General features: G+C 40.0%; 1 protein-coding gene across 2 annotated transcripts in view; it reads left to right on the forward strand.

Moving 5' to 3' along the window:
• LOC113171721 (guanine nucleotide exchange factor VAV3-like) overlaps positions 1-14,042 on the forward strand; it is a 42,071-nt gene that overhangs the window by 17,787 nt on the left and 10,242 nt on the right. For both annotated transcript variants that reach the window (XM_026374315.1, XM_026374316.1), the window contains exons 15-23: positions 2,148-2,257; positions 3,659-3,760; positions 4,279-4,370; positions 5,121-5,143; positions 7,670-7,694; positions 9,759-9,889; positions 12,512-12,577; positions 12,808-12,842; positions 12,980-13,096. In XM_026374315.1, the coding sequence (XP_026230100.1) occupies positions 2,148-2,257; positions 3,659-3,760; positions 4,279-4,370; positions 5,121-5,143; positions 7,670-7,694; positions 9,759-9,889; positions 12,512-12,577; positions 12,808-12,842; positions 12,980-13,096 (701 nt within the window). The remainder of the gene's footprint in view (positions 1-2,147; positions 2,258-3,658; positions 3,761-4,278; positions 4,371-5,120; positions 5,144-7,669; positions 7,695-9,758; positions 9,890-12,511; positions 12,578-12,807; positions 12,843-12,979; positions 13,097-14,042) is intronic.

Raw genomic sequence — 14,042 nt, forward strand, 5'->3', positions numbered from 1 at the left:
TCAGCTTCTTTTTGGGGGAAGATTTGGCCACTTGAATTATTATTTAATGCTTCAAGTGAGCAGTCCAGAGTGGTGTTCTGAGTGTTATCTTCTGCTGTGCTGACCATTGGTGTTTTCTCTTCTTGAAAAATTCCGATTTAGAAACGCAGCTCGAAGCTCAGCTGCGTCACCACCAGTTTGTACAGTTTGCTATTATTTGCCTTGTGGGAACGTTCGCAGGCCACTTGTTGAAGTCTTGTTGATGTATGCTCGCAGATGGTGTCTTCTCACGCTGTTGCTGATTGCTAATGTGACACTGACACTTTGCCAGAATGATTCTGGTGGTTCTGTGGTTTTTATCATCCTCATTTACTCTGTTGTGCAGTCATGATGAGTTTTTTTTTTCTTCATGTGGGATATGTGCATATGTGCAGTGGTGAGACACACAGCACACAGTAAGAGACAAATATTCACACACATAAAGAATAGTGTGCACATACATCTGTCTTAATACACACCCACAGTCACACACAGTGCAGTCCAGAGATGCTAATAACAGGTGATGAATGTGTGCAGTCCTCCAAGGCTGCTTAAACATATATATCATTTTCTGCTAAATGAAACTTCAGAGTGTGGATGTGGTGCCACTGAGCACCCACACAGTCATCAATGATTTAATACTCAGCAGAGCTCTAAAATACTCGGGACTGTGCAGCGCTGGTCCTTACTGACAGGCATACCCGGCCACTTTTCACGTTATTAGATGTGACACAACAAACTGGAACAGATTAGGGTGGCCAAAGCTGAGAGGTTTGGGAATAGATTGGAAACGGCTCCTAAATATGCCCATGGGCAAGGAATTGAACCTGTAAATGCTGCGGTGGAGCTACTTGGTGGTCACCAGATAGTCGATAAACCTCAATGCGTTGCTGAAGAGCGATGTAGTGACTTTATGCCCTGATTTTTCTGTAATACATGTAACACTATTAAGACATCTGGTAGCCATAGGTCTTTAGGCTGTTTTTGGTGATTTTCTTGAATTTCCAACTTTGAAAACTGGTGTTTGGTTCCCCCTCAGGCAGGTGATCAGGCCCTGACTCCCTGTAATCACAGTTTAAGTGCTCTTTGGGAAAAACTTAGGTTAACCTCCCATTGCTGCAGCTTTCATGATCACAGCAGTCAAAACATTTCGGTTGGTTTATGATCTGTGGTGGTAGCAACCTAGGCACCAAGACCCATTGATTGCACTTTGTCTGAGGAAATGATGTCATGAAATGAGTCTAAAGCTTAGTGGATTAGTTACCTTTCTTATAAAACTTCTGAATCAGCCTGCAGGTATACAAGAGCTTTGAAGTGTATTTTATTTTCTTTGCATTTTTTTATATGTTGTGTCATGTAAAACAACTTTACATGACACTAACTTTATTAATAAGTTGTATTATAAAGCTACAAACGGCACCCAGTACAAACCGGTGGGGAAGCCTAGCCTGATGCAATTACAAATCAGCCCAGCAGCACTTCGGAAGCTCAGTAATATTTAACTTAACTTACTCTGTGTTTTTTTAAGTCACCAGGTTGTCTGATTCTTTCTTGATCATATACAGTAACTTTGTGGAGTCTGGTTGTAACTGTGAGGCTGCTAACAGCCCCCCTCTCAGCCTTTATGCAAAGTTCTGCTGAGCTGTAGCTGCTGGCTGTAGCTTTAAATTTACCTTCCGCATATCACAGTGGAATCAGTGATGTTTGGGAGCAATATTTTCCAATGCGCTGGACAAATTAAATCTTGCGGGGGCCCATATTTCTTCTACCTAAAGCTGTAATAGATACTAAAAAACTTTAAATTTCGACTTCCGATGTGGAGAAATGTGATAACAGCTTGGCGGATTAGTTACCTTTCTTATAAAACTTCAGAATCAGCCTGCAGTTACACAAGAGCTTTGAGGTGTATTTTATTTTCTTTGCATTTTTTATATCTTTTGCTTATTTTTTTAACCAGCTACACTACAAATACAGCCCTCCTCCAGTATTTAAAACGGTATACCTATTTATGTAACCCCATATACAGCATACCATACATGTAGCTATGGTGAGTATAAATATGCAAATGTTCAAATGCAAAGAAAAAAAACACATAAAGTTTGATTGCTGTCTTTTCCTGACTTACACAGTGGTGCTATGGGTTCTACGTGACTCACCAGCAGGGGTACGTGGGCTTTGAACTGTTTTTTAAGACCAGGGAGCTGAAGAAGAAATGGATGGAGCAGTTTGAAATGGCCATGTAAGTACACAGAGACATGAACACCACAGTTGTACCTATTTGCTTTCAACACGCAAGAATGTGTGTATCATAGGAAAAACACACTGTTTACGTGTGCGGGCGTGTGTGTGTGTGTGTGTGTGTGTGCGCACGCATGCGTGGTGTTTATTTGTCTTTGTTTGCATGTGTGATGTTCCAAGGCCAAAAGAGGTGCTGACTCTTTCATGTGCACTGTTTGATCAGGTCTTAGCTGTAATCAAGCACACACTGCTGACAACACCATGATAACACACACACACACACACACACACACACACACACACACACACACACACACACACACACACACACAAAGCAGACAAACCCACACACAAACTGTTCCAAAGAGCTGCAAAACTACAAAGATATCACTCTTCCTCAATGGTTCCTTAAATCAGTGCTTTACGGCAGTATGTCTTTTGTATTATTTTGTAGTGGGAGGTTTTGCAGATATCCTGTCTGCACCCTTTGTTAAGCTGTTGCAGGAGAATACAGTGTTGTTTTGACATTGCACTCTGATTGCCTGAACAAATGCTTTTGTGTTTGGGACGGATGTGAATGAAAACAATATCGCTGATATGCATGCAGACTATCTGCTCTGCCCTTTCTGAATAGATTTTCACTTCTCATGGTGTACTGGATTATTCACCGTGTGTGGGAATGCAATTCCAGCCATCCTCGTCCTTAAACGTGAACTGAAAGCTTAGCCATATATGAGTTCATGCGCTGCCTTGACCACTTATCCAAGACCTCCAAGATTTAAAGAAGAAATAACTAGTTTTACCCCAGTCTTTTCCACACATACGGGGTGTGCACCTGAAAGTGGCTGCGTGTGCCTCTGTGCACTGGGTAATGACACCAGAAGGGGCCCATTCAGCAGGTGAAAATTGTACCTGTAAAAAGGATGTGGGCTCCTGATGAAGGACTCACTTATGGGAGCACTCAGTCTAAGTGGCTTCTGGATGGTGTGTTCAATACAAAAAGACGTTTTTATGTCGCCTGTATTTGTTCACATTCCAGGAGGGCTGCTTATTTCTGCTATGCATGTTTCCCCCTTTTTTACATTTGAACACATGCTGCTCAAAATTGGATTTTCTGATTCAAGTCCTCTTCATGAAGTCATACATGTGTGCTGGGGGCAGAATTGCTTTTATTTGAGTCATTTAAAGAATAATCTGCAGTTTTACTGTTAAATAAACGATCAAAATGAGTAAATTGAAAGAAAATTATTCCCACTATTGAGGCTCATGCTTGAATTCAATTATTTATAGTCATGCCAGCATGTGTGTTGGTCAAACAGTCCACTGCTTTGGTGCAGACTAATACTAATGAATGCCATTACATTTTGCATACGTGTACACACTTTTATATTCTACTTTTCAGATCAAATATCCGACCGGAAAAAGCAAACCACAACTCCCACCAGTTCAAGATGCATACGTTTGAAAAGATCACTTCATGTAACCTCTGTCAATTCTTGCTCAGGTAGGATTCAGCTTCTGTTTTGGTTAATTCTGCACTGATGAAGTCAAAATATGATACGGTGCGAGACTCTCGATCACAAATCTTTCTTTGAGACAGGGCGACGATGAACTCAACATACAGTTCTAGGATGGCAAATCATAACGTGTTACTGCACTGATAGCAAAATAGACTTTCAAACCTTTCTCATATTCAAGATATGAAAGGAACAGCATGACATTTTACATTTCAGTCTTCAGTCAGTTCACTTTTCCTCTGCTGCTTTACAGAAAGTTTTATTTTTTTGTTTCTAGTTGTTTTGTTTTTTTTAACTTAGCATCTCACTTAACAGGAAATAGCTTATTAGTTCTTGGCATACCTTTAAACTTAACTATAGCTGTGTCAGATTCCAGCAGACACTATCAGTTTTGTAGTGTGTCATTTTTCCTATTTTGAAAATATGACAGTAGCTTGAAAATCCAAAATGTCAAGGTATTCCTCGTAAGGTTATACATGAAATATGTCCTTTGCTTTGTCTCCAGAGGCATCTTTAACCAGGGTTATCTCTGTCTAAAGTGTGGTCTGGGGGCTCATAAAGAGTGCCTGGGTCGACTGGGAGTCTGTGGGAGAACAGGTGAGATAGACCTGACCAACTCATTCTCCAGTTTGGCTTCATTTTCTCTAGATTCACTTGACAAATTCACGCCCCTCAAATTTTTCCTCAAATTTTGCGACCTTTACTCCAGCACCGCCACTAGGTCAATATTCCCATTTTTCCACCCAAAATATCAAAATCTAAAAGGCAGATTGAAATGAAATTTACTGAGCGCATTCATGTACCCTAGAGGAGCACATGGTTACGCTTTGGTCGTTCCACGAGCAGTCATGTACACATTATTTCTAACGACTGAGAATTTTGTTATGAATATTTATTTAAACTTCTGTGAATATGCCTGTGACCTTCCCAGGCTCAAATTTGCAATAGAACATACCTTTATTTCCCTCTCAAGGAAAATCTAAACTCTGCCAACTATGTGTGATGTATTGATGTATTGACTTTAAAATTTGTGCTGTAGCTGTTTAATTGAAAGCTTCACTGTCATCGTCGTTTAGCAGCTGGAGTGTCTTACTCCTTGTGAAGCTTTAGCTCTTTGTCACCAGTCTGGTGCTGTGGTTTGGGGGCACTGCTGTCTCTGAATACATAGACAGCTAATGGCAGCTTCTGCCTTTGACAACCCTTCTTAGCAGAATCACTGTGTGTCTTTATGCATTCTGAGGCGTGATGAGGGCCAGCCGAGGTTGACAGTTGAGGTTGTATGTCAGAAAGCCACCACACACTCATATTGTATTCCCCTCACTCTGTCTGTCTCTCACCTGACTGCAGATCCTGCCAAGCCGAAGCCCAAGGTAAGACTGGAGCTGTTTCTTTGCTTTGACGTAGACACCGAAGCGGACATAATTAGTGAAGCATAACATACATGTAGCAGGAAAGATAATATTCATCCACCTGTTCACACAGATCACACGTGCACTCGCAAGTATAGCAAAGAGATAGGTGGGAAAAAAATGTTACCATCAACAGCGAAAGCATAATTTTGACAAATTGTCTTAGTCAACTGTTGTTTTAAACCTTCTTTATACTAGGACTTATATATAGTTGCTGCACAAAGCATGCAGAACCCTTCATTTTTAGCATTTTAATTTGTTGTAGTCTGAAATTTAAACAGATTTTAGATTTTACACCTCTGTTTACACCAAATAACCCATAATGATGATGTGGAATGGCTTTTTTTCAGTGACACTTGTTTTAATTACCAAGTTTATTGGCGTTCACCTGTGGGGAAATTAAATTGACTGGGCATGATTTAGAAAGCTGCACACACTTGTGTGTGTGTGTGTTTGTGTAAGGTCCCACAGTTCAAACTGCACAGCAGAACAAAAACCTAATCCAAGAAAGTCTCTATAGACCACCACAATAAAGTTGTGGAGACACATTGATCAGCGCAAAGGTATGAAACCATTTTTAAAGCTTTGAGTCTTCCCAGGAGACCAGTGGCTTTAGTCATTTTGAAACAGAAGCAGTTTGGACTCGAGGACTCCTAAAAGAAAGTGTGTGTCTTTTACCATAATAATAAAAAAAAATAAACTTAAATTATAGGAAAATGAGAAACTGTCAATTCTTGTTAGCCCACATCGATTCAATTAAGTTAAATTCAATTTTATTTGTATAGCATCAAATCACGACAGACGCATCTCAAGGCACTTTACAGTGTTTAAGGTTTAAGACCTTATAAATATTACTGTGAACAGAAATATATAGAAAACCCAACAACCCCACTTCAACAGCACTAGTTGACAGTGGATATCAGCCAATCACATCTAGTCATATTGTAGTTTTTAGGAATGGTTGTCACTGTTATTAATGTTCAATTAATTAATGTTCCTGTATTATTAGCTTTGCATGCAGTTTGACAGTGCAGTTTTTGCAGTTGGCAGCTCAATATGCAATTTGAAAATGCCTACTGCAACTGGCAATTCAATTCTCCATTTCTTTAATTAAAAGTTTAAATAAAAGCTAAATCAATTGCTTTATAATACTGAGTTGTAAAGTGCATTTTCAAAGTGCACATTGAATTCCCAATTGCAAAATGAATTGTTATTTGAGTAAAGAGAACAAAACCCCATGGCAATATGAAATACAGCTGATTTAGCTTTTAGTTAAACTTTGAATTGAAGAAATGTACAACTGAATTACCTCTCCTGGAAATGAATTGCCAGTTTCAGTATGCGTTGTCAAATTGAATGACAAAATCACACATTAACTTGCCATTTGAATTATGACACTGAACAACTTCCCTAGTTTTCCTTTGCCTACCATGTGTTTCCTGTAAAGTACTATGAAGCTGAAACATTACAAACTCGAGTGGCTCAGTCGATGATCCTGACACCACCTCTCATCCAGACGTACAGAATGGCAGTCAGTACGCCCAAGAGTGCCGAACAGATTGGCTGAGCGCCTCAATGCTCCCTCACACTCGCTGTTAGGTTAAGTTACACAACGTAGACTCGCTGTTACTGTTAAATGTTTTTGCAGTTCCAGGTTATTTTAGATATCTGCTTTTGCCAGATATATCATGTGAATGCATCCTGTAATAATTTTATTATGAATGCTAAGGGAATTAAAAGAAAGATGGAGCCTTTATGTACAACTTGATTTAAATCATGATATTTAAAAATGTCTACTGATATGAAAAGAAAAAAATATCTATTTCTAAAATATCTACTTCGACCAGCACTGTAACAGAGGTGTCCAAAACCTCAACCGTAACACTGACAGCACTTCTGTCGTGTGCTGAGATGGGAGAACATACCAGAAAGACAGCTATTTCAGCAGCACTCCATCAATCAGGCCTTTATGGTAGAATGACTAGATGGGACCTACTTTGAGTAAATGGCATATGACAGACACTTTGAGTTTGCCAAACAGCATTTAAAAGAGTCTGAGAGTGTGAGGAAAAAGATTCTCAGGTCGAATGAGACAAAAGTTGAACTCTCGGGAAGAAGCCCAAGCACTATGTGCATGTTTCTTAAAACATGCTTTCATTTTCTGTTTGAGTGCAGGTTTATAAGGCAAAAACACCAAATGATTAAATACATTTGGAATTTAAATAATACATTAAAACATTCAGCAGAAATGTTATTAAAAGTATACAAATATTTGTATTTTTGCAATTTGCATCTTGCATAAAAATAGTGAACACTCTTTGATGATGAATTTGAAATGGAGAATAAAAAATCCAGCACTTAATTTTTTTTAAGTGGTAGGAGTAGGACTCCTTCCTCAGGTCAGGCTGATCTGGCACATCGATTAAAAATGATCTTGTTGTTTATCATTTTCATGCTTTCTTCTCTTGCTTTTCCATCTATCCACAGGAAATCACTCCACCACCAGACTCAGGTCAGTATGCCTTGACCACTTGACAGTGAACCTGCTAAGGGCTTTGCATGGTACCTCACAGGCTGCTTTCATCTTAGTTCAGTAGCAAAACAGAAACGCAGACAAGTTGAGACAGAGACGGTTAGTCAGATGCCAGAATGAGACCTGGAGCAGACGTTGGTTTAAAGCTAACTTCAAGATGTTATCATACTGCTCTCACATTTTATAACTAATATTATTCAACTCTTTCTTACAAACAAAACAAAAAACCCTGAAGAAACTACTGTACTCTTAGAAATGCACTGACATGAATTTTTTCCTGCTTTCACACATAGTTCAGGAGAGGTAATGAGCCAAAACAGCTTCCTCTTGACAAATATATTTGAGTAAGAATAACCAATGAATAATAAAATGCAGAAGCAATCCTTAACCAAAGCATAGAAAACGCCTTTTTCTCACCATACTCCATGTCCTAAACCATAGACGGCACTGAAGATGAATCGAAGTGGGTGGAATCATTATGAGAACCACAGCAGGGGAAATGCTGGCAGAAAAGCTTTTCCAGTCTATATGTCTCGCCCTCAACCGCTGAGCTGTGCCTTTGTGATAAATCAATTTCCATAAGGGGCTTTATGAGAAAGACTGCTGTGCTTATTGTTATTATTAAAATCACGAATGTGAGTTATTCCATTCATCTGAGGTCAGCGGCAGCTAATAGTTTCCTCGGGCTGGTTTGCAGAGGCACCATGGTTGGAAGGGAGATGTGTCTGAGGGGGCTAGATGTGTGAGTTGGGGGAGAGTAAGTGGCTGTGTCCTTTATGTTGGCAGGGGTGTTCAGTCTTAGCCTTAGCTGGATGCTTGTGGCTGTATTTGTCTTGGCTGCCACGTTGAGGAAAGATGGGAGTTGCCGTTCAGGAGTCTAAGCAAAATTCCTGCAATAGTAAATTGCATGTTTTTGATGCTGTCAGTGCCCACAGGTATGGATGTGGTAGAGATTAGCTGCTCCAAAATCTTAAGTGCAATTCAACTGAAGGACTTTGCCTTTTGCACATGATTAGTGCAGATTATATAAACAATTGCCACATGACTAGTGACTGATTAGAAACTAGAATATACTGTATATATTTCCTCACTTGCTTTTTTTAGTGTATAGCCCAGGTGCCCTTGTTTGTCCAGATTGCGAGATTCTGCTGCTGTTGTCCCATTATAACGTTAGGATGAAGAATTTTATCTGTTCTGCTGACAGAAAAAAAAGTTGCTTCACTGGTGTAAGAGTGAACTCCAGACTAGGTAACTACGATTTCAGTGTTAGAGGTGGAACAGAGCAAATGTCTGATCCCAGTCGATCACAGCAGGAAGGTGTTGAGCTACTCATCAACATCACCAACATGTTTTTGAGGAAACTGTGCCCATTTTTCTCTAGATAATAACTATATTCATTCATATTTGTTCTACTTTAATCTACCAGTCCAGCATTACTGAACCTGTGGCAGACGTGGAACTCTCCCTACAAATCAAATACAAGAGTTTTTTGCTATTTATTTTTTATTTTTTACTCTGATTTCGAACACTGTCATCGTCATGCCCATTTACTTTCAGTCATTCAGTGAAAACAAGCTCTGAGTAAGAAAAATGTCAGAGGAAGAAGCAGAGAAAAGAGAAATAGCAGAAAATGTGTCAACATGTATTACTGTTCAATTGTTGTGCGTGAAGTGCAGCTTACTCTTGGTTCTAATGAGAAAAGGAATCGCTTCAAATAATTCGAGTTCTGCTCAAATGTTCACCTTCACCTGGAAGAATATTTCTCATTAAAGCCGTAACTCTACACAACTGTGATACTCTGAGCAGTAAATTGAGAATTCGGACACATGCTAATCATCACACTAAAGCCTGAGCCGTGTGATTATCATATCATAAATACACAGTGAGACACAGCTCCAGTTTCTCTGTCCAACATGGTTACAATATTTTAACCTTGTATGCAGATCTAATGAATCCACCACGCTACAGAAAGTATAGTGCTGATGTATGTTCCTCTCTCTAACACTGTTTAGATGAGTAAAATATCTGTGAATTCTCTGCTAGGTTTGCCCAGGATGGTTGTGATCAGAGACTACAGTGGCATCCCCCGTCCCCAGAGTGGGCCCCCACTAAGCATTCATGCGGGGGATGTCATTGAACTGATGTTTGCCGACGTGAACAGCTCCTGGTGGCAGGTGCGTGTCACTCAGCTCATCCTCGTTTTATCTCAACATCTGTGACGCTATGAAAAAAATAACATGTTACAGCTCACCTGGCTGGCTCGATGCACGCAATGTCTTCGCACTGCGTGTCATAGGTTTGAATCCGTGCTAACTCCTCTCTCTAAGACTGGGTGTCGTGCTATAAAACATATTAATGGTGCGACTTCAACAGTTTATCTCCATTTGGCCTTTATAGTCTATAAATCACTAATTGTATTGTGGTTGTTTATCACATTCTGTGTCCTGTCAGGTGACTCATAAATTTGACATTGTGATGAGGGTCCACCTCAATTAGAGTATGAGACAAAGCTCCGTATGAACTCCACTGAACCCCAGTCAGATTACAAATGGGGTACGTGTCTTTTCTCTCAGTCATCAGATTGAATCACGGCCTGCATCAGATGATCTAACCAATTAGTGGCTTCAGCTGATTAATTGACTGCCACAGTGAGACAATAAAACAGCAGCTACTCCGGCCTCTGGAGGATGTTTTAATGGTGGTACACAACCTCATGTACAGGCACATTTAGCAACCTCCTCATGAGGTCAGCCAAAGTTGGAGAGCGTTTGACCTTATCTATTTTTGAAAGGATGGCGATTTATCTGGGGTCTTCCAGGAGCCTGCCTAGCTGTTTCTCACTCTGCTTTACGGTGGCATTAAAGCCTCATCCTCCTCCTGGTGCTGCTCCAATCAGACTGCAGTCTTTGCCAACGGCACAGCTGGGAGTAGGCAGTTAGCCCGATTTCCTATGCTCCATGTTTCTCTCTGTTGTGACACAGCACAAGGTGGAAGGTGAGGACATGAATGCCAGGAGACTTGTAAGATGGTGGAACAGAAAGCTGAATGTCATGCTGCAGACCTGGTGGCACTGCCTCGTTTTCTGCCATGGTTACCGTACATACTGGAAGGGGATTATCAAATCAATTAAACAATACATAATGATAGCTGTAATAAGGCTAAAAGAAGCTGCCCTGTGGATGCTTCCACCACTAGTGGTGCTGTAGAGCTGGATTAATGAAGACAGCAGTGCCTCCAGGAGCAGTGACATTTAAAAAGCTTACCTAAAATAATTTACTTCCCTAATACAAAGATGTGAATTTCAGTATCTCTGTCCTACTTGTTCTTCTTACTATGTATAATGAAATAAATAAACAAACGCTACATTAAATATGGTACAGTAGCTTAACCAAACAAATCACATGAACCTCTCTACGGTCAAATGTTGAAGTGCTAGTTACTGTTTTTCTGACAAGCCAGTCATTTTTTATAGCAGGGCCAGCAAAGCATGCAGTCTGACTTGATGTTCACTTATGTTTTGCTACTGCAAGTGTTCTGTTCTGTTTTCACGGAGATTATTCATTTCTGCAGCCTAATCTGTAACACGGTAAAAACAATAAAGTCAGCCTTTGTAGGGCAGTGCAACTCTAGTTATATCACAGGTGGAAGGCTGCACCTGCACATCGCCTCCAAACCAGCAAGTTTCAAAGCATTTAAACAAAGATTTGCAAGTTTCTTAGCTCTTACAGTCACACATAATGCGTTTTGAGTAGGAACTCTAAATCTAAACAAAAGCTCCAGAGCTAAACAAAACGAAAAGCTCCACAGGGTACCTTTAATCTTCAGCATCCCCAGTGGTGCCAGAGGATGGAATTACAGAACACTGAGAATTCATATCCCCTGTTACCCAGAAGGCAATTATCGCCCATCCCACTGGCAGAACAATACAATCAATCACTGTAATTTCATTTGATCCTTTGGCTGCTGCCTGTTTATGCCAACAGAGTAATAAGTTTAATCTTTATCATACGCTTATCAAAGGCATAACAAATAGAGAGAGGCTCTGCAAAAACCTTTGATGAAATGTTTATTACACAGAATGAATCATAGAGATGGGTAAAGATTCGCTTTCCAATCTAGTTACTGCATGAGTGTGCACGGCCCCAAAAAGCATTTCATACTCTAATAAAGACCAGCGAGGAAGAAAGCATGAACGGGGCAGGAAGCTGAATGAAGAGCTCCGCATGCACTCAACACTCACTGTCATCTCAGAATGACTCAATGGACTTCAAATTGACCTCGAACTCACAACTGGATACTTAAATGATCTTGAGGCAAATGTCAATGTGCAAGACACGACAAAGAGCTAGAAAGTACATGGAACTATCCATGTAGCAGCAAATCTAAATAAAATAAGTCATTTGTTTTACCAAGTCTTTACACTATGTTTGTTGAAGGAATTAATGATTTTTATATAAAGCTTGTATTTGCTTGAGGCGGGTTCGCTAAAATGCAATTGTTAGTCTTTAGTGGAAAACAGAGAGCTCACGCTGTTTGGATATTCAAAGAACAGAATAAGATCCATTATTTAGTGTTAAACAAGGCTCTTGTTTTGATGCAGTACAAATCTAACTGCCGGCAGAGTTTGAACCATAATTAACTTGGGCTGCAAATTAGATGCACTGCTTGTTGTGTGCTAATTGCTGAGGATTTATTGAAGCGGGTGTGGGAGGGGAAGAGGAAAGCGAGAGAGTGAGAGTGAGGTGTAGTTGCTCCCAGACAAATATAATGCGATTAACAGCCGGTTGCCATTGCAGGGCAAAATTCTGGCAACGAGCAAGATTGGCTTCTTTCCAAGTGATGCTGTGAGGCCGTGCCCGTGTGTAAGTAATCAATAAGACATTCAGTGTGATTACAATGCATTCAGTGGATAATGGCTGCTATTGATGGAGATATCTGAAGGAATCTAGTGCTTTTTACTTTTTGCTGTACAGTACACTGATTTAATCTATTCAATATGACTTGAATATCACATTACCACAAATAACATCCACTCCTCTGTATTGACTGCATTTAAAACACAGAATAACCACCGTTTCTTTTCTATGCCAAGGTACCAAAACCTGTTGATTACTCTGCCCAGCTCTGGTAAGAAAACCAATGACTATAGATTTTTTAGACGTTACCAATCATCACAAGTCATTCTTACTCTCTTTTGCTCTCATGCACATGTTCACGATGATTGATTGCAGTGTAAGTGCAGTAGTTGTTCATGGTTGGTTCAGGTTTGCAGGACCTATGGAGAGATACCAGGCTGAGTTGCAGCTCCTGGACCGAGGAAACAGCACCTATCTGGTTCGACACAGGAGTAAAGAGTGCACTGAATATGCCATCAGTATAAAGTAAGCGATGTGATTGTTTGGCTTGTTTTCCATTTATTTCTATACCTCACTTTACTAAGCATGGTAGAATAAACACGTTCAGTCAGCAGCAGTCTTGTGGGCAAAAAACACCTTATTGTGAGAGGCGAGTGGCAAGAATCATTCAAGCAAACAAAATGCCCACATGCAAATAACAGCTCAGTGCAACAATGGTGTTATATGTGAGAACAAACAGCTCATCAAATGTTGAAGTGGAAGGGCCGCAACAGAAGGAGATCACACTGTGCTCCACTCATGTCAGTGAGGAACAAGAAGTTATCGCCGCTATATAATCATGAGCGCTTCTAACTGATGAATGGAGGTTTGCCCGGTCTGATGAGTCACATTTGATGCCGTTAACGCAGATTTTAGTGGACAGAGCCTAGTTTAAAGGGTTCCTTCATGAAAATTACAACAATGAACGAAAGCAGGAAAATAAGAAAAAGGAGAACTTCATAATCAAATGCCGCTCGATAAAAGCGATTCAACACATTATAAATGATGACGTATTTCCATATGCAGCACCTCCCACACAACCAAAAAAAGAAAACCTTGACACCGCATCTACAAAATGAGTGGATTCAGGAATCCCTGGCTACTCAGGAAGTTACTAACTGAAGGGAGTGAGTTTGATCAGATAAGGTTGTCATGTCAATAATTTCAACCTATTTACTTCAGATAATTCCCACATGATGCTGTGAACAGTTTTCATTTCATACAATATTTTTAGTGCTGAAAAAATAAAAATAAATAAAAACAACAGTTGACATAGACGTCTGATTAAAGTCCAGCAGGGACACTGTCTTTCTTTGTCTTATTTCAATGCTCTGACCATCAAACAAAAAACTGAGAGCCTAAATATACAGAGGTATATCTATAAAAGATTAAAATCTTTTAACCCAGGAAAAGAAAACGAGAACCCTTCACA

This window comes from Anabas testudineus, chromosome 17 (genome assembly GCF_900324465.2).
Source record: "Anabas testudineus chromosome 17, fAnaTes1.2, whole genome shotgun sequence".
Taxonomy (NCBI): Eukaryota; Metazoa; Chordata; class Actinopteri; order Anabantiformes; family Anabantidae; genus Anabas; species Anabas testudineus.